A 24092-nucleotide genomic window follows, 5' to 3' on the forward strand; every position below is an offset into this window, starting at 1 on the left:
CAATGAAATTCACTGAAAAAACCATAGGTTATAGACTATATATAGTTAGGAATTAGCCTTTAAAAAACCTTGGAAATTCACTGAAAAAACCATAGGTTTTAGCCCTTATATAGTTAGGAATTAACATATAAAAAACCATTGAAATTCCTCCTATATAGTTAGCTGGACATTTTATTGATATAAAACCAATGAAATTCAACATATAGTTAGTTGCACTAACTATATATTTCGCGCATCCGCAATCCAATGCTGATGATGTCACATATTACATCATTCATGACATGGTCAGTGACATCACTGATGACATCACTGATGACATCTCATTTAACATCAATGATCACACCACTGATGATATACTTCATGTGATAATACAATGCACCTCCTTACACTCTAATATAACTTCTGTTACACCTAGTGTAAAATACAGAGTATCATTATTTAAACTATTGACACACCAATACCATTTACTACATACGCACTCACTGATTCCTACGTCTACACACACATTCATTCATTCACCCATAAGGTCACTCGTACATACAGTCACTCATCATTACAACACTATCATATGCACTCATACACCTATGCAGACACTCACACACTGCCACTCATCCATGGAGTTACTCACACACCTAGTCAGTCCTGTAAAGAATCAATCACACTTTGATTTCTTAATCTATACAGTTAAACACAGAACAGCTTACATTTCCACAGATATACTAACACGTACTTACTCACTTATATAATCAAATCCTTCATCCATACTCTTATACATCCACTCATTCTTCAATATGTAAAACATATTTAAACTTTACAAAAACACACAGACACTGGATGATGTCATCAGTGATGTCACTGACCATGTCATGAATGATGTAATATGTGACATCATCAGCATTGGATTGCGGATGCGCGAAATATATAGTTAGTGCAACTAACTATATGTTGAATTTCATTGGTTTTATATCAATAAAATGTCCAGCTAACTATATAGGAGGAATTTCAATGGTTTTTTATATGTTAATTCCTAACTATATAAGGGCTAAAACCTATGTTTTTTTCAGTGAATATATATATATATATATTGTCCGTGCTCTGGTTTCCCTGCCGCTTCACCTTAATGAAGGGCGTGTTGCTTTCGGTCCCACATATGCAAAACAGTCCCTCTCAAAAGAAAGGATCACAACGCCATGTCTCCTTTGAGCGAAAATAGTTTTATTTGCCGGCCATCGCCAGCGAATAAAACTATTTTCGCACAAAGGAGACATGGAGTCGTGATCCTTTCTTTTGAGAGGGACTGTTTTGGATATATATATATATCCACAAAACTCCCTACTTCCGAAGGGAAGAGAGCACACACACTAGGGCTACAGAATCCCGGCTTCTATATTTTGTTGGGCCTCCCTCGACTCAGCAACCAAGAGATACGTGTTTCGGCTGTAGCAACAGCCTTTGTCAATCTGGTAAGTGCCATTTTCATGCACATTTTATCATGTCACATAAAAAAAAATATAGAAAAAATACTACATATTTATATATAAGATTTCATTTGACATTAGCATTTAACAATTGCCAATAATCAGATTCATTGTTTGCACACTATCCATCGCCTTCATATGATTTTAAAAGAGCTAAAAGAGACAGATCACGTCTCCCAATTCATACTATGTACTGTAATGTACTCCCAGATTAGAAGCCAAACTTAAATAAACAGTGCAGGATTCCCAATTTGCAATATTGGTACAATACACCAAATAGGTACAGTTGTGCACTTCAAGGCATTTCAGTTGCCATACGCCTGAGCTGTGCATGTCAGATTAGCCGGTATTTTTGCTGTGGACAGGCTGACCTGCACAGTTCAGGCTTCCACATTGAAAGCTACCATTGAGCTGTGTGAGTAAAGACTCAGCCCCATTGGTCTTCAATGGAGCGTTGTGCTTGCATCCCCCGGCCAATGTTAGCACTGCTCTTATGCTACTTAGTATTGTATGCAGCATAGTAGCAGTGCTTGGATTGGCTGCGGAACTCGGTCTTATTTTTCCCTGCCTTGCGTTGCCTAGGCGTGACCCAAAAAGTCTGTGTACCTTCTGAAATCTTTTAGACCCCAACTTGTAGATAAATATATAGATGTGACCTGGACAACAGGCCTGCCGTGTCCATTGCACTTTACTGATTTATCCACATTGTGCAGGGGTTTGAGGCAGTTGTCTCTGCGCTGTGGCTGCAATTCTGTGGATGCGTTCTTCTAAATTCTTTAAAGCCGAGCGATAGACGAACATTATGTTGGTTTTCTAAAGGGATGGACCATGCAGCTAGGAACGCTTATAGGGCCGTGGCCTAGCTAAATAACTTGCATATCACATGTTTGAAATCTAATAACTGAGCCGCTTCTTTGTAGCAGGGATAATTGTATAGCCTGCACGTCACAAGTTCCGATCGTTTGAAGATAGCTCAGTGAGCTATGCATCAGTAGCACATACGCATGCGCACTTTACAAGGAAAAATTGTAAAACCCCAACTCAAACTTTTATTTTTCTGCAGCTGATAAAATTATTATTGCTGAGCTGGGTAGTAGTGAACGCCTGTTATCTTAGGTCAAGAAATAATTCAGTTTGTGCTCTATTAAAGGCAGTGTAATTAATTACACAGAACTTTAGAGAAGCCTTTTTGTTTTTCTTGCCTGACCAAGATTCATAGCACATCTTTCTGCAGTTTCTGGTCTGTATTTGTTTTGAGCACAATTGTATCACTATTTATTTGAAAATGTTGTGCTTTTTTTCAGAAGACTTAAAGTAAATAACTTTGATATATATGATCTTTGTCTCCTAGTCACCTTATGATTGAGGAAGCGTGTATCTTTGTTATGTTTTGATTTATTGATAATCTAGCATCAACTGCAATGAACTATTGTATTGATGTGAGATAAAACCCCGACTTCAAGTTTGGCTCGAGTCTGAAAATGTATTTATTACAAGAAACATCTATGAGTCACAGTGTAAAACAAAGGGTATCCCTGCAGCTTGACACAACACACTAATATAGAGGCTTCTATCATCCTCGACGGGATGCAGGTAGGGCAGAGGTGGGGGCTGTGAGGGTTGTTGGAGCTGGTGCAGGCGGTCTTAAGGATGTAGCTGAGCAAGCTCCAATCTTACAACCACCTATCCTCGGGTGCTAAGCTGCTTCACATCTCACCTCACTTCCGGTGAACAGAGTTAGCAATGGCAGAAAAACATGGCAGGTACAGCCATGCCTTTCAAAGAATAGCACGTTTTAATTATTTCACAATGGTATTAACACAAAATGATACTTAGAACAGGAAATGAAAAGGTGGTTTTGTTGCCTTTTCACAAATGGCGCTTCCGCTGTGAGTCATTTTCCGCAGTGCGCGTTCATGTGAGCATGGCGTAGAGGTCCTGTATTAACTTCTACGTGGCCATTTCAACGTCAAAATTATTTTCTGGAAAGTTACGAAGTATCCATTTGTTTGAACCAATCACAGAACGTGAGGTGTTTTTTGCTTTGTTATTGATTCTGCCGGATGAACTGGTCATGGCGAGCTAATAAAAGGGCTTGGCTGCTGCCCCAGGTGAAGTGAGGACAGAGGCCATCAGTTTCTAGGAGCTGTTGACTTGTTATCTACGCTTTCCACGAAGGCCGCTGTGAGGTGGGTACAAGGTCCGGTTGGGGGAGTATGCAACCCTTTGCAACTTTTGTTTTTGCATAACCCACTAAGGTTTCAAAACCCTGAGACAGAAACCTTTACTCCTGTGACCGAAACCTTTGATTGTAGGACTGGATGCAGAGCCACAGATGCTCTTTGGCAGAAACTCTCCGATGTCTCTGTGGAATGACTGATCCTGACGCCCCCTGGGCTCGGTGCCTTTTTAGGGTTTCCCTTGGCACCGATTGAGATCCGCCCTCCCTCTTCAGCCATTCCTTCCAAGCTCTCCTCCTTCTCATGGCTACTGTGTCTTTCTTCTGGGATCTGCCAGGCAGTGGCGTCACTAGGGTTGGTGTCACCCGGTGCGGGTAACTCATGGTGTCACCCCCTCACGACTTACAAAAAAGAATTGTTGAGCATTTGACCATGACATAGTGGTGAAAGAGCGTCAGTTATATCACTGGATGCAATGTAATCCTACATGTCGAGCCAGAGGGGCAAGTAACCAAAATATGTCAGGATGAGTTGAGTTTTGTACCGCACCAGTGGCCTGTAAACCTTCCTTGGGTCTACATGACCCTCTAAGAGTGTCTTGCAAAGTATATCTTAAGCACAACCATTGTTTTAGTCTAACACAAATGCAAATACATTGTCCAAAAAGCTGCAATTTGTCTGCAAACGTGAATTGGAAAAGCAAGCCAGCTTCACAACGTTTTCCACAAACCCTTGCAAAGGTTGAAAGAAACTTTGAACTTGACTCAACCCTACTCTGATAGACAGGCAGAAGGCATATATGTTGGGAAACCTTTTTTATTTTTTAAAACACTGCAATTGACTGCTGGCTTTGAAGTTTTATAGAGTGTCCCATCTGCATAGTCAAGGGAGGCGCTGCAAGGTATTGTAAGGTATGTGATCTCACAAGAAAGGTGTGCTGAAGTATCCGTACTAAGACTGAGACTATTTGTATTGTATGGTATTGTAATTGCATTTATATTGCGCTTACTAACCCTGACGAGGCGACAGGGCGCTTTTCAGCGAGTAGCACGCTACTCCGGTACCCATAGAGGATTAGTGAACCAGTATAGTGAAATTTGTGTAATAAGAAAGAGCGCATCACGTGCCCTGGTAATTGGACTGTATTAATGTGACACCACTATAGTTACAGGTATAGTGCCAAGTGAGAGAAATAGTGAGCTATGTGTCATGGGTTTCATTGGTGAAGTATCCGCACAAAATCACGCTGAACTTGGTTGGTTGCTATGACCGGCGCCGGCCGTGTGCAACTGCAAGCACATGCACGCCTGGGTCAGGAGTCAGGACTAGCCTAGGAGGCTGGAAGGGCGGGCCGGACAGGGCCTTCTATTTAACCATTACCGCAGTCCCCACTCCCCAGGCCTATCGTGACTGCCCAAGGATTAGGGAAGAAACTTTAGGTGCACTAGACCCCGAGAGGAGCGTGTTTTCGTTTGTGCGCCCGCTGCGCACCACAGAGACCAGGCTGAAAAAAAAATCCATGGGACACACAGATGACTGTTGACGTTTTTTCTTTTACATTAGTGCCACTGCACTGCCACATTCATTTCTAACTTAGTTCATTCAGGATTCATAATCATTATATACTTGATAATATTTCTCTCTCACCGACTGCCTGTCTCCGGAGTTCGGACCCAAGAAGTTAGTCAGTCCCAAATTTGAAGGGGAGAGGGAGACGACGGCGCTGGCGAATCGCGATATCAAAGAAGATGACATCCAATTAATTCTTTATTATAGCACGCACTCGTGACTCAGCACTACCCTGTGCTGCCGTCTCGTCTCCTCTCCTCCCTGGCACGTGTTCTCACAGCACCATCATCACATGCATCGGTGCGTGCGTGCGTGGCGACGGGGCGGTTGCAGTGCACAAACTCACTCTCTGCACTGACTGCAGTAGTAGCAGACGCAGCAGTATTTTAATTTGTAAGCAGCAGGTGTGCTGCGCATCTGCGCACCATGGCGGTAGTGTGCGCTAGTTGCTGCTTGCACACACCGCACTATAGTATACATAAAAAGCAGCACTGGCAGCAGGTGAGGGCGAGGATGAGCAGAGGCTCAGGCTGCACTCCACTCCACTGTGCAGTGCTGAGCGAGAGCGAGCCAGGCCAGCCAGCGCGTAACTAACCAGATTGGTGTCACCCCAGACGGGGTGACACCCGGTGCGGTCCGCACCCCCCGCACCCCCCTAGTGACGCCACTGCTGCCAGGCCTCCTTTTCCTGATCCTTTGCTCCATCTGTGAGGGTGGGAAGCTGTTAGTGGTGCCCCAGGATGGGAGCCACTGGCTTAGCATGCGCCCAGTGCTGCAGGAACTACAGCATCGAGGACACGACATCGTTCTAGTGGTGCCGGAGATAAGCCACCTAATTGGGACGTCGCACAACTTCACCGTGAAGACCTACCCTGCGCCCTACACACAAGAGCACCTGGACTCCCAGATCAAGCTCATGAGCCATGATCTTTTTGCTGAGAAGTCTATACTTGAAACTTACTTAACTCTTTATCAGCAGATTTCAAATACGACTGAGGCAGTAGTCTCTGGTTGCCGTAACTTTCTGAATAATCAGGAGTTAATCAAGTTCCTGAAGGAGAGTCAATTTGATGCTTTGTTCACCGATCCGGTTTTCCCGTGTGGTCCGATTGTGGCGGAATATTTAGCCATACCGCCGATCTATTTAATGAGATATATTCCATGTGGTCTATATCACAAGGCAGCTCAGTGCCCAGCTCCAGCTTCCTACGTCCCAAGTATGTACACCAGCTATAGTGACCGGATGGACTTTTCCCAGCGGGTGAAGAACTTGCTGATCACCCTGCCCGATATGTGGCTTTGCCATGCCTTCTACTCCCCATTTGAGCACCTGGCCTCGCAGTTTCTTCAGAGAGAGGTCACTGCCCAGCAGCTCTTTGGCCAACCCACTGTGTGGTTGGTGAGACAAGACTTTGTTTTCGACTTCCCGCGTCCTGTTATGCCAAATATGATCTTCATAGGAGGCATGCTCTGTTTTAAGAGAAAGCCTCTGTCTCAGGTAGGTGACATGTTTAAACATCAGGTATATGCCGGAGTGGGGAATGCTCCAAATCTAAGTTTTACGCCCTGCAAACATGGTAGCACTGTACATTTTCAGAGTTTTCAAGTTGACCATCTCAGGTGAGCATTCTTATAGTCCTACATTTATAATGGGAAATACAAACTATAGGTGCCAGCAAGGGTGGATTGACCATTAAATCAAACAAGATCGTCGGAGGGACTGGCCTTTGTGATCAGCCCTGGGGCCACTCGATTGCTGATTTAGGGGCGACTTTACTGTATGTCGTCACTAGCATGCCTCAAGGTAAAAATGTGCTTCCATAGCTGCGTTTAGTGGGAAATCTTGGGCATTGCAGTTTGTCCCTCCAGTTTACCTGGAAAACCAATGCCTACCCTTTACAAGCACAGCTCATGTCCACAGTCTGCAGGGCTGCACAAGAGACACCTAGCCAGGGTCACTGGAGGAACATGTCATCTGCCCCCTGTGGGAGTTCTTGCCAGGGCCACTGTAGTCCAAGGCTGCTCCCGAGGACCAGAATACGATTAAGTAAAAGACGGGAATAGTTGAGCTACTCTCACCTGGCATAGAACACCATGATTGCTCTGTATTTGTGACAAAATCAAGACCGTGCAGTTTTAGATTTTGAAAATAAGGGGAATGACGTGATTAATAGAAACCAGCATTGGCGATGTCAATAGGTCTGGCTTTAAAGAAGTGTTGTATAGCAATGTGAAGCATTACTTTTAAATAGCATAGGAATGGAAACGTTTTGTGCGGTAGCACAGAACTATAGAATAATATTGGCGTATGTTAAAAGGTCAGGTGACAGTTGCACTTCCAAGCCAGACCTAAACATCCATGTAGGTTAGAATGCCATCCTTCCATCTTTGCTACTGCCAGAGAAAAACACCATAATTGATTTAATTATCTAAGACACTTTAATAGCATTACAATGCCGTGTATGTACCCCTGAAAGTTCAAGCTCAGAAAGCAGGATAAATAAACAAAATGATCACAGTTTTATGGAGGGCAAGCCCTTTTTGGGGGGAAGTACACGACATCTGCCCATTCAAAACATGTACTCCTGGTTCCCAACATTTGGGCAGAGCCAGGGCCCCTCTCTTGGTGATTCTCACATAATTGTCTGGCTACAGCCTTACTGTCAAGCCGGACCATAAAAAGGGGACCTGCACGCGCAAAGGAAACAGAACAAGAAAGATGCAAATGAAGGAAAAAATGAATAAACAATGAGTTATTGCAGGTTAGAAAGAAAGGGGGTTATTTTTAACCCCTTGCATGCTGCCCTCGGCCATTGGCCGACGGGAGCACTACCTCGCTAGTGCTGCCGTCAGCCGATACGGCCCTGCCCATTTTGCGGAACTGCGCGAAATTGCGGCCGCGGCAAAGGGGTTAATCAGCTGTCATTATTTACAGTAAAGGTATATGTCAAGTGTTGTCATAAAACATACTTTACAGTAACAAAGGTAATGAGAGGAGAGAAGGCAAAGGAGAGCATCATTTTCTAAACATTGCTTCTGATTGCAAAGAATATTTCTATATTTCCACAACATGAGACCGGAAAAGATGGTTTGGCTGGTATTTCCAACTGTAAAAAAATATAAATGTATTAAAACTTTCAAAGTCCGGCAGGTCTCTGGTCCAAAATGGCATGAAAGGGGTCATGATTTTGGCATGAGTGATGTCATTGGGCATGTGCCCTGCTGGGTGCTTGTTGCCTACCAACTGCACGCAGCCTGGAGCATAGAAAAGGGGGAAATCCCGGTGACTGCTTTCACTGGCCTGTTTCTGTCTCCTCTAGTCGTGTATGTTCCCATTGGTGGCACTGCAAAATCATCATTTATAATTGCTGTCAATTTTACATCTTTTGCTTCTTCTTTTCTTTTAATGGCAATACAATTCCACTTAAACTCCTGCCCTCCTAAAAAATTAGGATATTGCATATATTTTTCCTCACTTACTGTGCCAGTTATGCCTTGCTTCTTTAAGTGTAAAATTGAACGTGTAGACCATGTAAGATAGGCTTGCAAATATTTGTGAACACCCACAAAGTTAGATATTTGTGAATATTGACACCCTTTGCTTTGGCCACCCTCTAGGAACATCCACTTCCCCTTTCCTAGGTTTCACTTGTGGCTAAGGGACTTGTAAACACACTGACATTGAGGTTCAAATTTTGATGGGAAAATGCACACGTCATCACTGCAGCATCTGCAAATTGACCTACGAGAATTGATATCATGATGGTGCAAGCCATAGTAAAAAGACTTAGCACCTACCCAGGCGGAAATCGGTCATCGTTTTCCTCGCATCCCATTTCCTGTGTTTCCTACCTGCATTCCCTACCCCCGTTTACCATTTCCCCTCTACCTCTTCACTCCGCATAAGCTGTGTGTATGCGCTAATAATTCTCACATTATTGTGTAATCTCATGGTTTTTTTTTCTCCGATTTCTATACTTGTCTATGTAATTATGGAACCTGTAACTCACTGATCCTCATGTAAAGCGCTCTGATACCTCCGGGTATAGCCAGCGCTATATAAAACTTTGCAAATGAAATAAAGAGACATTCACAGAATTTTACCAGTATCCAGCATCGGTCCATGAGGGACTGAACCACTCCAGTTGTTCACAATAATGGCTTGGCAAATGAGTTCCATTTAGATTCATAATAGTATATAGATGCATCTGATTTAAATACACTGACAGCACGGCATGGACCCACCTCTCCTTGAGCTACATTGGATCCTCCAACACAAATGAGCAGTTGTGATTAGTTAAGAAACCTGACTGATGTAGTGTACACATGGAATAGATTGCGAACTTATCAGTTATACAGCTAACCATTATTCCCTTTCTTACTTTAGCTGGCACAGCCGGTACTCTTATCTCCATCATGTAGATGCGCAAATCTATGAATTCGCAATTCAATGAAAGAGTCTGCCCCTAAAACATAAAGAGAAGCCATTTTCTCTCTTTATTTTCATTTTTTTGTGCTTTGCCCTCTTTGTCTATGAAAAGGGCATACACCCCGCAGAAATACTATTTTAATCTCCATCCGGAGAAAAGTTGCTCTCTTCCCAAATCCAATGCCTGGACGGCCAGGCAGGTGAAGATTTAAAGACTTGCTCCAACAACCATTGGCATCGACTCTGGGGCTGGTGGGTTCCCATTGTGGTCATGCTGGAATGACTGTTCTTCTCTCTGGCATTACCCCGTGAGCTCAAATGGGGTACTGCTTTCAGAGCGGGATTGTTTGTCATTAGCCAGTGGTTCACCTTGGCCTCATTCTAGCCTCGACCGTGAGTAATGAGGGCTGAACATGTTGTTCAAGGCTGATTTTGGTTTCCAATCTTGCCCTGCTTTGTGGTTGTGTTTGAATTGGCTCAAGGCAAAGGTATCACCAGAGGATGATGGTACAATCAGGAGAAAAAAGACAGTAGCAGTAGCATTGTGTGATGTGCATCACGTAACTGGTACATCTGCAAGCTATGATTATCTTTAGAATAATGCATCTGTCATCTTTTTCCCTACATGCTCTGTCTTATTGGTAAAAGGAAGGGTTGTTTTCACCCGAGCATCGTCAAAATTCACACCTTCTAGACCCTGATTATGAGCTATTAGGAATTCTATGTGGATCTAAATGCACAAATCAACCACACTTGTTTGTTAATGAGACACAGCAATCCAACACAATTGTGGAGGTATATTTATTTAAGCTTAAGCTTAGAGAGACAAGAAGCCATTTGCTTTCAGATGTACTCTACCAGATGCGGCTGGCACAATGTTTACATACTGTTTGAACTTCATTGACCTGCATTGAAATAGCTAAGTCGGACATGTGTTAATAAATGAATAATGGAAGTTAAGCTGAAGCCAAATACTAACAGGAATCTTATCAAAGCATAAATACATTCTCACAGGGCTGAGGACAGGTGATGTTGAAACGTCTGCTGATCCTTCAATTCTTGAAAATAAGAGTGAGGTCACAAGAATAAATAGTTCATGGACTTTTACCCTCCTTGGCCTGTGTGCAAATTCCAAGGTTTGTTCAGCTGCAGGGTTCATAACATTTCAATGAAACACAACATGGAGAATAGTTGACCAATGTCCTATTTATGCTCCGACATGGAGATTCCGTGCTATCAGAATTCCCTATATCGACCTGAATCTCTGCATCTAATTTCCGTAGGAAAGGGGAATAACTGCGGAGCCTGACTTACTGGGTGATATTCCACATGGTATACCCTATCCCAATGGTTTTAATATACACATTTATCACCTACTCTGAGGGGGATAGGGGCTTGGAAACTGTGTGTAGTGTACACTACATGCTGTAGTGTACACTTTTCCCTAAGCAATTTTACTGGCATGATTTTCAAGTCGGTAGACTCATATCCAGACTTACTACACCTAGAAGACCTGGGGGGCCACCAGACCATTTATAATTGCGCAGAGTGGCAATATACAGGAAATAATCACATTGTTGTGCACGACTCTCTCTGTTGTTTGTGAAGTATTCCTAATTTTCTTACGTTGAGCAGTGCCCGCTCAGTAATGGAAAACTGTAACTGTTCAACCCTTTTTTAAAACACTTGGAGAATTTCTAACTTTTCCCAAAATATTCCAAGACTTTAGTTAATATAGTAAATAAGCCTCCTAGACTAATTTGGAGAAAGTTGAATGTTACCCAAGTATTTCAGGGCTGGAGGTCTAGTAGTAAATTTGTCTTTCCAGTGTCGACAAAACCCTCAGCCGTCCTGAGGGTACAAATGGTGAGGGTCTGTTTTCTTTATCACTCTACCATACTCTATCTCCAGTTATATGCACACTCCGCTTCTCGTACTTCCGCTCCCCTCCTCCAGTCTGTGCTGCCTCCAAATCCTGTGTTCCTTTAAAACATCCACTGGCAGTATAGCACTATGTAGAACCTAAAGAGAATGCTCCATACAAACATCACAGCCTCTTTTATTCCGACAGTGCCTATTGTCCACTGCTTTTATTTGCCGACCGAATAATTTTTTGATGTTTTGTTTGTTGAGGGTCTGTGTTGAGGCCCTGTTTCAGTGCTTAATTTGAGGCGGTGGTTTCTGGTGCTGAGCACTGGCACTTTATCATCAACACCGGCGCTCTTCATGAGCACCAGTTAAGGGCACATTAATTTATGGCACAGGAACATTAAATTATTTGTCCCGAATCACAGAATGTCGAGCCGACACCAAGACTCGTGCCTGGTTCCCCAGCGCAGAGGTCGGCAGCTCTGGCCATTACGCCAAATCCTCTTCCCACTTTCATGGTTTACTAGTTGGTTCTGTTTTAGGTGACTTTAGCAAGAAAAATGGGTTGGCGCAAGCTGTCTTCTGACGAGAGCCGTGTCATTTATTTTTTTACAAATTAACCACTGCCCTGTTTCCTCACCATCCCTTAGTAATTGCTCGAGCCAGTGGTTTAACACACTCCTGCCACCTCTTCGTGTAGAGAAGCTCCTCTCCCTTGACATCCCTTCCTCAGGGCACCATACCGTGATAGCAGGACAGAACCCCACAATCACAGCAGGGCTGAACCCCACAATTGTTGGAATCACACTGACTGCAGACCAACTCTCTCTCTCTTTGTTGTGGACACTAGTAAACATGAGCAGCAGTCCAGAACTAATCGTCATCAACACTGAGGGCGAGTGGGCACTGGTAGCATGCCAACTGAGGGCTCATAACAGTGACAGCAGGCCAGAAACCAAGTGTCCTAAAACACAGAACCCAAAACTTATTAAAAAAAACAGATGAGGCTTGGGAAACTGAGAGCCTCTGACACTGGGTGCAGGACAGAAACTGATAATCATTAGAATCTTTAAAACTGAGGGTCTCAAAAACTGGCAACAGAACAGGACCCTAGTGTCGCTTGGCCAAGGGTTATTAAACACTAGGAACCCTGACACTGCCAAAAGGCTAGACCCTTACAGTCCGTACGATTGAGTGCTCCACAGCGTCAACAGGCTAGAAGCCCACTGCCCTTATATGGAGGGCCCTAAAGTGTCGCCACCACCAATGGGGTGTCCCGTTGCACCTCAATGTATCAAGTGTAGGCCCATTGTCCAGGGAGGCGCTCTGTTTTCTAGTGTTTGGAGTGACCACGTAGCTATATTTTGGTCTTGCAGTCCTGAGACTATGTTGCAGACCACCAGAAGATAGATTTCCAAGTCATCTTTGAATATCCGTAGATCACGTGTTGCTTCTGAAAGCAGTGTGCATAAAAAAATGTGTATGTTTTCTTGGTCTTCAAGACTACCGTCTACTGTTGCTTGCTTACTGTTTTTTTCCCTTGCACTTACCCTGAGCTAAACTCTTTCATAGCCCTGCCCTCGCTTATGCAGCCTTGGATTTCTGAACTTTTCAATAATCACTACACCCTGATAGTCTTGCTGTGTTTGCCACTTACTAGTAACAAGATGAGGCTCACACCTGTGGCCCAGTGGGCTAGCTGTGTTTTATATATGTGCCTCTTCACAGTGGTGAAGTTATAACATGCATAGGGAAGAGTGGGTGCTATACTCTGGGTGTTCTATTGTACATCCCCTGTCACAATAGAGCATAGCAGTCTAAGCCTATTTACACATAATGTCCACCTGGAAAGTCTTCTAAATGCAGTCACACGAGGTAAAACAAAATGACACAATAAGAATTGTCCTTCACTTATCAGCCTACCATGGACACAGGCACCTCCTCCGTTGGGACTCAAAATTCCCCCGCATGGTGATGGATGTATACTCCTGCTCTGAGTGCCCCAGCTGCAAATATATCTGGATCCCAGGTTTTGATTTTTGTTGTCATGGGCAAACATTGATCATGCGTGTGTGCCATGACATAGGTCTGTCTCATGGATTGCGGCCTTCTTGAACCTGGAGAGTCGCCTGAGGTGCTTACATCACGATGATGATAAGATACTTCCTTTACCAGGAGGAATGTAGCACGAGCGCTGATGTAGCATCATACTGTGTAGTGACCAGGGCCCAGATGAATTTGTTCTGCTTCTTAACTCTTTAGGCACTGGAACACTTTTGACTTTGAAGAGTTGGAATGGCACTCCTGAGACTCAGACTACTAGTGGGGCCTAACTTGAATTTTGCTTATCGCGAATGGGGAATAATCACTACCATTAGTGGGAAAGGGAAGAGGGACTCAAGGGCCTGCCTACCGAACACTTAAGTACTAACCTCAGGGGACTGTTTTTTATTTGGGTATGCCGGAATTTTACTTTGAGTCCAATATAAAAATTCCATTTTATTCATAAAAGCAAGTATTTGATTGCTGCTACTGAACGTATTTTGAGTTGTTAGCCTATGTTCATTCCTTGCATCTACCTTCTCCTGAGAAGCCTTGAAGTGCTCGACCCGTGCTACCACTGACACTCAAGTGCTGAAGGGTTCTTGGCCCAGTTGCTCACGACCCATAAGAGGTTGGGCCCAAGGACATCAAAAGTAAAATGCCTAAACCCCCACAACTGAGCCCAGAAGCTCCTGCTTGCCCCAGGCCAGTGAAAAGTGTTCTGACAGCCTCTCTCTCTGGCAGTCCATCATCCTGAAGTGTCCTACGCCTTCACTCTGACCATACCACATCAAGGCAGCGAGATGAACAGGTAGGCAGGTAACCAGTTAATCCTCCCGCAACCTTCAATGTGTCATCTAAATATAGATTCAGAGCACCATGAAAAGCATGAGGTGTTCTGGTGTAGCTGTGGGCTAATGTGTGCAGATTTTACCCTTGGTAGCAATGCTGGATCTCACCTGGTGCTGTGTAAACTCGCCCCCATGGGATGGTAGCCCTAACAGTGACCCGCACTGTGTTACCCACTTACATCCTGCACAAGAATCAGTAGACGCTTCTCCCTCTTCTGGCCCTCATGCCTATTGAAGACAGGCTCTTGCATGGGTTCATCCAGGAATCTTCCCACTGGTGTCTCAGACCTTAGTGGTATGTTATGTTATGTTATTAGGGATTTATAAAGCGCACAGCTACTCGATAGTGTCCCAGCACTAAACCTTCTGGATAGGGCTAACAGTAAGCTCTGGCTGGCTAATTTACACTATAGCTGAAGTAAACAAGTTTTCAGTAGCTTCCTAAAAGGGAAAACATCCTGCATTTGTCTAAGTGCCAGAGGAAGTTTGTTCCAAAGTTGACCTCCTTGCGCCTGAAAGGAGCAGCCACCGATTTGAGTATATGAGAAGTTGGGGATGCAAGCTAGCTGAAGTGCAGCAGACCTCAGGGCAAGATGTGGGTAATAGAATTGTACTCTGTTCCTAAGGTATGGGCCCCCATCCCATGGAATGATTTTAAGGTTAGGACCAAGGCCTTAAATATTATCCTATTACGGATCGGTAGCCAGTGCATGGCTTTCAGGTGGGTAGACATTAGTGTTCTGGGACCGAGCATCAGTATTGCCCTTGCCGCAGGTTTCTGAACCGCCTGTTGTTGTGACAGCAAATATTCGGGGATTCCCAAGTAAAGGCTGTTTACGTAGTCCAGCCTGGATAAACCGTCGAGGATTTGGTCCGTGGGAATCTTTTCTGTTCTTCAGGATGGAGCTCTGGTTTTGTCAAGGGTCCTCCCAAAGGAAATTCTTTCTGCTCCTTGGCACCCATGTCGGTTTGGAAGGGCAAAGGCCCTCCAGTGAGGCCAGGTGAGTAGTTCCACACTCACAAGCTGATAGTGAACTAACTACAGAAACATTCAGACTTTACATACATATGTTGTATTCGTGCAAGTGCAACACTTACTTCACTGCAGTCACTGTCGCTCATGATAGACTCTCCCCAGGCATACCTGATTACATCTTCATTCCTTCCTGAACAAAAACACCCATTTGTTCTTCTTTGTGAGCCTTTCAACTGTAGCTTACCAAGGGCTCTGATAAAAAGTGAACTTACTGCAGTCATTCCCTTCACTCTTCATTCATACTTCACTCACAAGTCAGCCTACGCATGCCTATCCCACCGTCACCCTCACAAACCTTGAATAGAGCCAACATGCCTGTGATCAGGGAACCTCTTACAAAGAGTCATCTGAAGTAAAACTGTTGGGAGATAGTGGCTTAATATGGGTGTTAGCTGGGAATCGTTGAAGATAAAAGTCAGGTGATCTTTATCCGGGGCATAGACATCCAACATTTGCCTAGGATTAAGGGTGAGATTCCTCCATGAACATCTGTGCGGTTCAGTTTTGTGCAGTCAGTCAAGGGAAACAGAAAGATGAGCTCTGGGGAAAGGGAATTCTAGTTGAGGAGTAATCCAAGTGAAACCCACCTATTAAACCATTGTTTATCTTTTCTATACCGGTCACAGTAAATGCACATTTGTTCACAAGTATCTAATGTTTCCGTCTTCTTTCTTCTGCAGGAATTTCAAAAGTTGGTGGATGACTCTGGTGAGCACGGCATAGTGGTCTTCTCGCTGGGGTCCATGGTGTCGGAAATCCCCATGAAGAAAGCGATGGCCATCGCTGAGGCTTTGGGGACAGTTCCTCAGACGGTGAGTAAGAACCCCACCCAATACCCTCTCCGCATTCAAGGGCACATGCTCAAGTGTACATAGCAGAGTTCTGTGAGGAAGGGTTCTGTGTCTTGGATGTGGCTGAAAAGGTCTAAGATGAAGGCAATGAGAAGTGGATGCACCTCCTTCAGAGATCCTTGTGCAATCTGTAGGGTCAGGCTAAATCCCTACTTAGAGGTTGATGAAACGAGTTCCATTGAGCCCTAATTTCTTCATTGTGGTTTAAACCAATGTTTGAGGGCCTCCATGGACTCTGGCAACAGCAATGCTCCAACCTCAGTAGGCCCTAGATATTTGGCCACAGACAAGAACCCTCTGCTATTGAAACATAGGACCAAAAACACAAGCAAGGCTCTGTCAGGAGCCTCGCTATCCTAATCCTGACATGGTGGTGTAGAATAGCCTCCTTCTAGAACCAGAAACTCATAAAGATCTTGGGGAGGGTCACTGGAGCGGAGCAGGGTTCAATCAAGTGAAATAAGGTTCAGTTAGGGTTGTCTTACCCCCGGACATGTCATTCCCTTATCTCATATCCCAGCTGGGCATCCATTAATAATGCAGAACTGCAAGTTGTCTTGGAACCTCTTGCCAACACACCTGAGGTTGTTGAAAACGGAGACACCGTTGAGGAAGGCACTAAAAACTTGGATTTTGGGATCCTCAGATAAATTCTGCCTATCCCTCATATAGGGTCCCCGCGGCTCCATCTCAACCTTCTTCCGACTAGCGACAGGAGGCTTCTTTCGGAGTGACAGCCCGCGCTTTATAAATGCAACAATTAAATCAAATCAATGTTAAGAGAAAACCAGAACTTGATGCGTTGTTCACACATGCTATTGAGAGCTCCCTAACCTGCTTTTGCATCGCATTTGTAATTTAAAAGAGGTCTCACTCCAAAAGAACTGCGTGATTATGGTGTCTGTCTTTAATCGTCAGATGAGACTGGCATGCAACTTGCTTTGTATAACATGAATTTGAGTGTGAAATTCCACAAAATGAAGATTTTATTTTGCATGCCAAACGTGGTATTACAAGCTTTTTTCTTCGAGCTGCTTCCTCTGGGCCGCACTTTCCGGCAATGCAAAATTATTACTCCTCAAGATATTACAGCACTTGAGTTAGAAAAGTTAAGAAGTCTTGTGCACTATTTTGGAGGAAGGTCCACTTTTTCCAGCATGTAGAACTCACGTTGGAAATAGAGTTAACAAATTTATAGAGGCCACTTCATGAAAGGTGAGAGCATTTTGGAGGTGAAAATAGCGGGATTTCCACGGGTGAACTCTTGTGGAATTTTAACATACCTCTTAACTCACCGGCCTATTGCGGGTGACGCCTGCTTTGGGCGATCATGTGCCTGTCAAGGCTGCCTTTTTTCGCCCACTGTGCTGTTGAGTGCAGCTGGCTCCAGTAAATTGTGCTTATAAAGCCCTTTAGGCTCTCTAGATAACAGAGATTATTATTATAGCCCTATAATCCGTTGCGGAGGGTGTTAAAAGCCCTGAACCAGAGTTATAGGCCCATGATGCAAACAATAGTATCAAGAGAGAGGGTTGACCCAATAAAGTCACTGGGACCTGGGTATCTAGCGTTAAGAGAAGGGGGTCCCAGTAAGGAGAGTGTATTGATAGAAACAGTTCAAATAAAGCAAATGAAAAAATTAAATGCATCTATAATGTTTAATTCACATTATAGGAAAAGTAATCAAAGACAAATTCACAAATTACAGTTGTATAGGTGCCCCTGGGGGTAAGGGGGACGTGCAGTCGTGAGGGTAGTGTAGGAAGGGATAGTGATAATAAAAACACGTATTATTCAAACATTCGTATGAGTTCAATGTCGGAAAGACAGTAGAAAGATCATGAATCAACATAAAAGTTAAAAATGCACATGCCCCAATGTCCATACTATACAAGAATTATGGGTAGGAGGAGGCTGTGTTTCGAGGTGAAGAAGTCGACGTTTCGACCCAAGTGGAGCAGGAATCCGTGAAATCCTTGCATGTGGGTCTTCATCAGGACGAGAGGGGGGTAGTGGGGCAAACAACCTGAATTTAAATAGATATATTGAGTCAGTGTAACATTCATAAAGCTGACCAAATCGCAGGTTGTATAAGGGTAGACATATTATTTGTTCAACATACCTGAATATATCAGTGTTGGTGAGTAATATTCATTTATAGAATCGATAGTGAACATTCAATTCTGGGGAAAATCAATATTATGCCCATTAGAACCATAGTCAAATACTATGCGTGCTCATATCAAGGGCTAGAGAAAGAGATTCCCGACTTACTTGAGAAGTAAAGTCCGATATCCCAGATGGATATGACCAAACGATCCGGGTACTGGACAGGGAGGGACCACTCTACGTATCTGAATAAAGGGAACATTGTTCAGGTGGGCTTGACCAAAGTAGAATACTCAAGATGTCAATATGAGAAAACAGTGGTCGGTGGGGCTTACCGATTTATGTAGAGTTTATCTTGTGTCCCCGGTGTAGAAAAGGATTACGTCCGTGTGAATCGGGATACGTATCCTGGCAAGAGGGAAACAGGAGGGGGCGTCATTATCAGAGAATAGTTGGGTTTAAAGCACATTGGTTGTCACTGGTATCGGGGGCCGATGTGCGGCGGGCTTACCGGTCTATTTCAGCTCATTGAAGATCAAGCGTCTCTCTCGGCTGCCTCGAGGAGAACGCCGAACTTCCTGATGCGGGGGTTGACATAGCAACCGGAGGTCACGAGTTAATAGTAAGCGAAAAAAGACTCAAGGAGTCAATCGTTGTCAAGGTAACCCGTACGGAAGGTGATATATTACAGTATACGGGAATAGTTAAACCGAGGATAGGTCCGTATTCATTAAGCAATAAACACTAGATGGGAACTAGGAATCAACATCATTGATTCTAAGTGTTGGCATATCAAAAGGAGAAATTGTGTAGGTTTTTAGAGTCACAAAGAAATCGAGAGGGCACAATCGTGTTAGAATGCATGCTTCGTGGTTTGGGCAAGCCAGAATAATTAATTTAGGCAAACCGAATAGATAAAAGCAGAAATCCTATTTGAACAATCAAAAATTACGATTGGTAAGGCATACTCATGAGGTGGAGAATGCACGAGTGAGGGAGATCCCTCCCTAACATAAGAGGGTAAAGTCAGTGATAGATAAGCACAAGACATTGATACGCCAAGTATGGACATAAGCAATTACACTGCGAACCTATCACATGATGGTTAAGGCAGTGTCAATGAGACATGAGTTGTCAAAAACATAGTAATGAATGCAAATCGAAAGATATTATTCAGTATCAATCACAAAGGAGTACCAGTATCCAAACTTATGGGCATAATCTATTCTTAGAAGGCTCAGAAGAGGGGGCAAGAAAATCAGCATACTGTCTCAGGAATCAAAGCTTAAGTAAACAGAGCCTACTACACCTAGTAAAGAAAAAGTGCATGACCCCTAGAAGTACAAAAAAATCTGTGAAAATCCCCCCACGCTTAGAAGAATTGACGGAGAATATAAAAAGCAGAGGTTCTAGGAAATCCAAAGATAAGAAAATAAAAATTACTCCTTCATTGAGGTCATACTTTAAAATTCAACAAGTGGTGCAAGTGAGAGGAGGAAATCACGGTCAGGCAAATAATACGACTGACACAACGACGACTGACACAACAAACTCAAAAAGTACACTGGATACATCTCCTGCACAGTCTCTGAGTATAACAGCAGGTATTCAGAGTACCAATCACATGTCTGAAAAAGAAGTGGAAGAACCTGCAGACATGGAAGTGTCAGTAGGAGGAAATACGCAGTCAACGTCTCCTCCTGACCCATTTACTAGTATGACGTCTTCAATGAAACAATCTTCACAACTAAATCTGTCAGCACATTCAGGCTCTTTAGCTCAAGTAAGCAAGAGCGCAACACCACAAAATGAAATCGCAAATCAAGAGTCCCAAGAGATCTCCGAAGAGGAGCCGGAGCAGGATCTTATAGACAAAGATGAGAAAGGAAACTATTTGGAACTGTGTTTGGACAAAATGATGGAAAAAATAATGGGGGAAATGAGAGAAAAATTTGCAATCTCTGAAACAAACCAGAACAGAATACAATAAGCGGTAGAAAGATTAGACCAGAAAATAAATGACTTCGGGGTCAGAGTCACAGCAGTAGAGAACGAGTTGGGCTCCCTAAGTAAAAGAGTGGACAATACCCAAAGAGAGATAAGACACTTAAAGGATAATGACAAAATAGTCAAGGAGAAACTTGAATCTCTGGAAAACCAAGGAAGAAGAAATAATATTCGCATCTTGAACGTCCCTGAGAACTCAGAGGGAACGGATATCAAGGCTTATGTAATATCTCTATTAGAAGAATTCCTGCCTTGGACAAAAGACTGTGATTTAGCGGAGGACATCCAACGAGTCCATAGAGACCCCTTCAGGAAGAGCAAAGAAAAGAAAACCCCGAGGAAAATCTTGATAAATTTCAGAACATACTCTCTGAAAGAAAAAATATTGAGTGAGGGTCTAAAAACCGGGAGCTTCAACAAAATGAGCTGGTCATTTCGCATCAGATCAGATATTTGCAAAATTACGCAAGATCGGCAATGGGAATTGGGCCAATATATGCAGGAGTTAAAAGCACTCGGAGCGAGCGTACAACTAAAATTCCCCGCCTCCCTCAGAATAATGTGGCGAAATAAAATGCACAACCTAAGAGACCCTAAGGAGGTAGAGAACCTCATTCAGTTAATAAAAGACCAGATTGAAATCAACAGATTAAATAAGGAATAAGTTATCAAATCATGAGGTGAAGGAACAATGCTTGATTCATTTGATATTATAAACAAGAACGAATTAAAAAGTTCTCAGAGGCAAAGAAAACAGACAATTGAACATATATGGGGAAAAGCAATCACTAAATTAAACCAAAAGAAGAAACTACCTGGAGCAAACGGAGCACGAATCCTGGGTGAAACAACACCTGAAAAAAGAAAAGAGGAGGCTTCCCCTGGGAGGGAACCTAAAGTAACTCACAAAATGCAGGACTGTAAATACACACGGGTGGGGAGCAAACTAGGGAAAAATGAAAAAATAATCCTCAAAATTGGAATAAAAAAAAAGATTGGCAAGGGGGTTAAGAGCTGTCACAAAAGCAAAAATAACTCAAAATGGCAAAAGAGAGATCAATAAACATTCTAACATGGAATGTTAATGGGCTTAGAACTCCTCCAAGAAGAAGAAGAATCATGGAATATCTCAAAGAAATAGAAAGTGAAATTATTATCCTTCAAGAAACTCATTTAACAAAGGCAGAATGGTCTCAATTAGCAAAAAACCTAAACTGGATTGGAGCAAGCATACACACAACGCAAGAGTGTAACACAAAGGGGGTAGTAATTATTATAAAGAAATCTCTCAATGCTAAAGTGGAATTTGATAAAGTCGACAATAAAGGCAGATGGGCAATTGTCAAGGTCAGAATTGAAGAATGTATTCTCACTATTGTGGGGTACTATGGCCCCAATAGGGACGACGCCGAGCCACTTAAAAAACTTTATTCTGAACTCTTAACATACCCAGCTCCAATCATTATGGGAGGGGATTTTAACCTCATAGGAGATCCTAAATTAGATAGATTCCCTCCAACAAAACAATGGAATCTACCGAAGATGAGGGAGTGGCTAGGGATCTATAAAAGAGATTTATTGCTAGAAGACATGTGGAAATTAAAAGGAATAAAAAACTACCCATACACCTTACACAATAAAAAATTAGGACACAAATCAAGAATAGATTTCTTTCTACTAAACAAAAATTTGCGAGATAAAGTTAAAAGTATTGAACACTTGCCTGCACACCTATCAGACCACTCTGCAGTCCAGTTAAACATAACACTTCCGAATTCTCAAATGCCTAGCAGATGGACTGTTGACCGTACAACTCTTAGGGACGAGCGATGCGTAGAGGATCTTATAACTACTACCCAACATTACTTTCAAGAAAATGCAACTAGTACTTCAAAAAGAATGACATGGGATGCCTATAAAGCAGTTATAAGAGGAAAACTGCTCAGCCTGGGTGCGTATAAACACAAAACAAAAAAACAGGAAATCAAGAAAATGGAAACAGAAATCAAAGAAGATGAACTACAATTAGAATGTGATATCCCGCAAGAACAAAAGGAAAAAGTGGAAGAAAGACTTCGTAACTCAAAAGAGAACCTGACAATTTATTTAGAGAATATAGTCAAAGAGAAATGGGAGAGCAGTAAACTAGCAAATCATGAGTATGGTGAAGGATGTGGAAAACTCCTAGCTTGGAAAATGAAAACAGACCAATCCAGAAATAATATACTAAACATACACAGCCAAGATCAATCAATTACTTTCGCAGATGATGCCTCAATAAGGAAGGACTTCTTCAACTTTTTCACCTTAATATATAAGGAAGACACAAACCCAACAGAAGAAGAAATTAAAAACTATCTCGAAAAGATTCAACTCCCGTGTCTGACTGAGGAGGAAGCGAAATCTGTGAACTCAGAAATAACAACAGAAGAAGTAAGGAGCACCATAAGTCATCTAAAGAAAGGCAAAGCGGCAGGCCCAGATGCGTTACCTAACGAATTTTATATGGCATTGAAAGAAACAATAATTGAACATTTAACTGAAATGATGAATAAGATATATTTGGAACATGAAAAGATCCCAGACTCATGGAACGACGCTACAATAAGCATATTACTAAAACCTGGAAAAAATCCTAAGCACTGCGCATCATATAGGCCAATATCGCTACTAAACTGCGATGATAAGATTTTTATGAACATAATAGCAAAAAGAGTGTCTAAGGTTATGGCCAAATTAATTGATACGGACCAAAGGGGTTTTATAAAGGGAAGACAGATACAAGAAATTACACATGAACTAATAGCAACAATTCACATAGCTGCACAGGAAAAGCTTCCCCTTACACTTATCACATATGATGCCGCTAAAGCCTTCGACCGTGTCAACTGGGCTTTTCTAATTAAAAGCATAGAGAAAAGCAAGCTTGGGATTAACTTTATTCACATGGTAAGTGAAATATATTCGAGCCCAAGAGCGAAGGTAACTGTTAATGGCAATCTTACGGAAAACATTGAGATCCAGAGAGGCACACGACAGGGATGTCCTTTATCTCCACTACTCTTTAATTTATATATTAAACCCCTGGCATGTTCTATCAGGAATAATACTAAAATCACACCTTTTAGATATTCACACTGGACAAGGAAAGTTGCACTCTACGCAGATGACCTAATGGTGTTCACGGACAACTATAATTTTTCCAAACTGGCGATAGATGAAGAAATGAACAAATTCGGCAAAGTTTCAGGATACCTAATAAATAGCGACAAAACGGAGATAATGAGGTGGAACTCACAATTAACTTCCCCTCTCTTGAAGGATAAAATAAAATACTTAGGAATCATCATAACACAAGATCTAGGAAAATTAGCAGAAACAAACCTTAGTCTAGTTATGAATGAAATGAAAAAGCTCCTTAAAATTTGGTCAGGCTTACCTTTGAGCTTTTTAGGTAAATCAAATATAATTAAAATGTCAATTATTCCAAAATTCACTTACCTCTTCAATAACATTCCATTAGAATGTAAAAAAGAAACCCTGAAAAAAATACAAGGAGAAATATCTAGTTTCATTTGGTCATCGAAGGGTACAAGAATATCATGGAATAAACTCAGGAGAAAGAAGGAACAAGGGGGCATAGCAAGCCCGGATATATATGAATATTACA

General features: G+C 42.7%; 1 protein-coding gene across 10 annotated transcripts in view; it reads left to right on the forward strand.

The window, feature by feature from the left end:
- Positions 1-24092, forward strand: part of LOC147731260 (UDP-glucuronosyltransferase 1A5-like) — a 629871-nt gene that overhangs the window by 563447 nt on the left and 42332 nt on the right. For 8 of the 10 annotated variants that reach the window (XM_086956282.1, XM_086956281.1, XM_086956279.1 and 5 more), the window contains one exon: positions 16136-16267. In XM_086956282.1, coding sequence (XP_086812408.1) covers positions 16136-16267 — 132 coding nt within the window. Of the gene's footprint in view, positions 1-3433; positions 3999-5904; positions 6726-16135; positions 16268-24092 lie in introns of those variants that run through there. The other 2 variants (XM_086956283.1, XM_086956278.1) reach the window with 2 other exon arrangements.

The sequence above is a fragment of the Lissotriton vulgaris genome, chromosome 2_1 (assembly GCF_964263255.1).
Source record: "Lissotriton vulgaris chromosome 2_1, aLisVul1.2, whole genome shotgun sequence".
NCBI classification, from domain to species: domain Eukaryota; kingdom Metazoa; phylum Chordata; class Amphibia; order Caudata; family Salamandridae; genus Lissotriton; species Lissotriton vulgaris.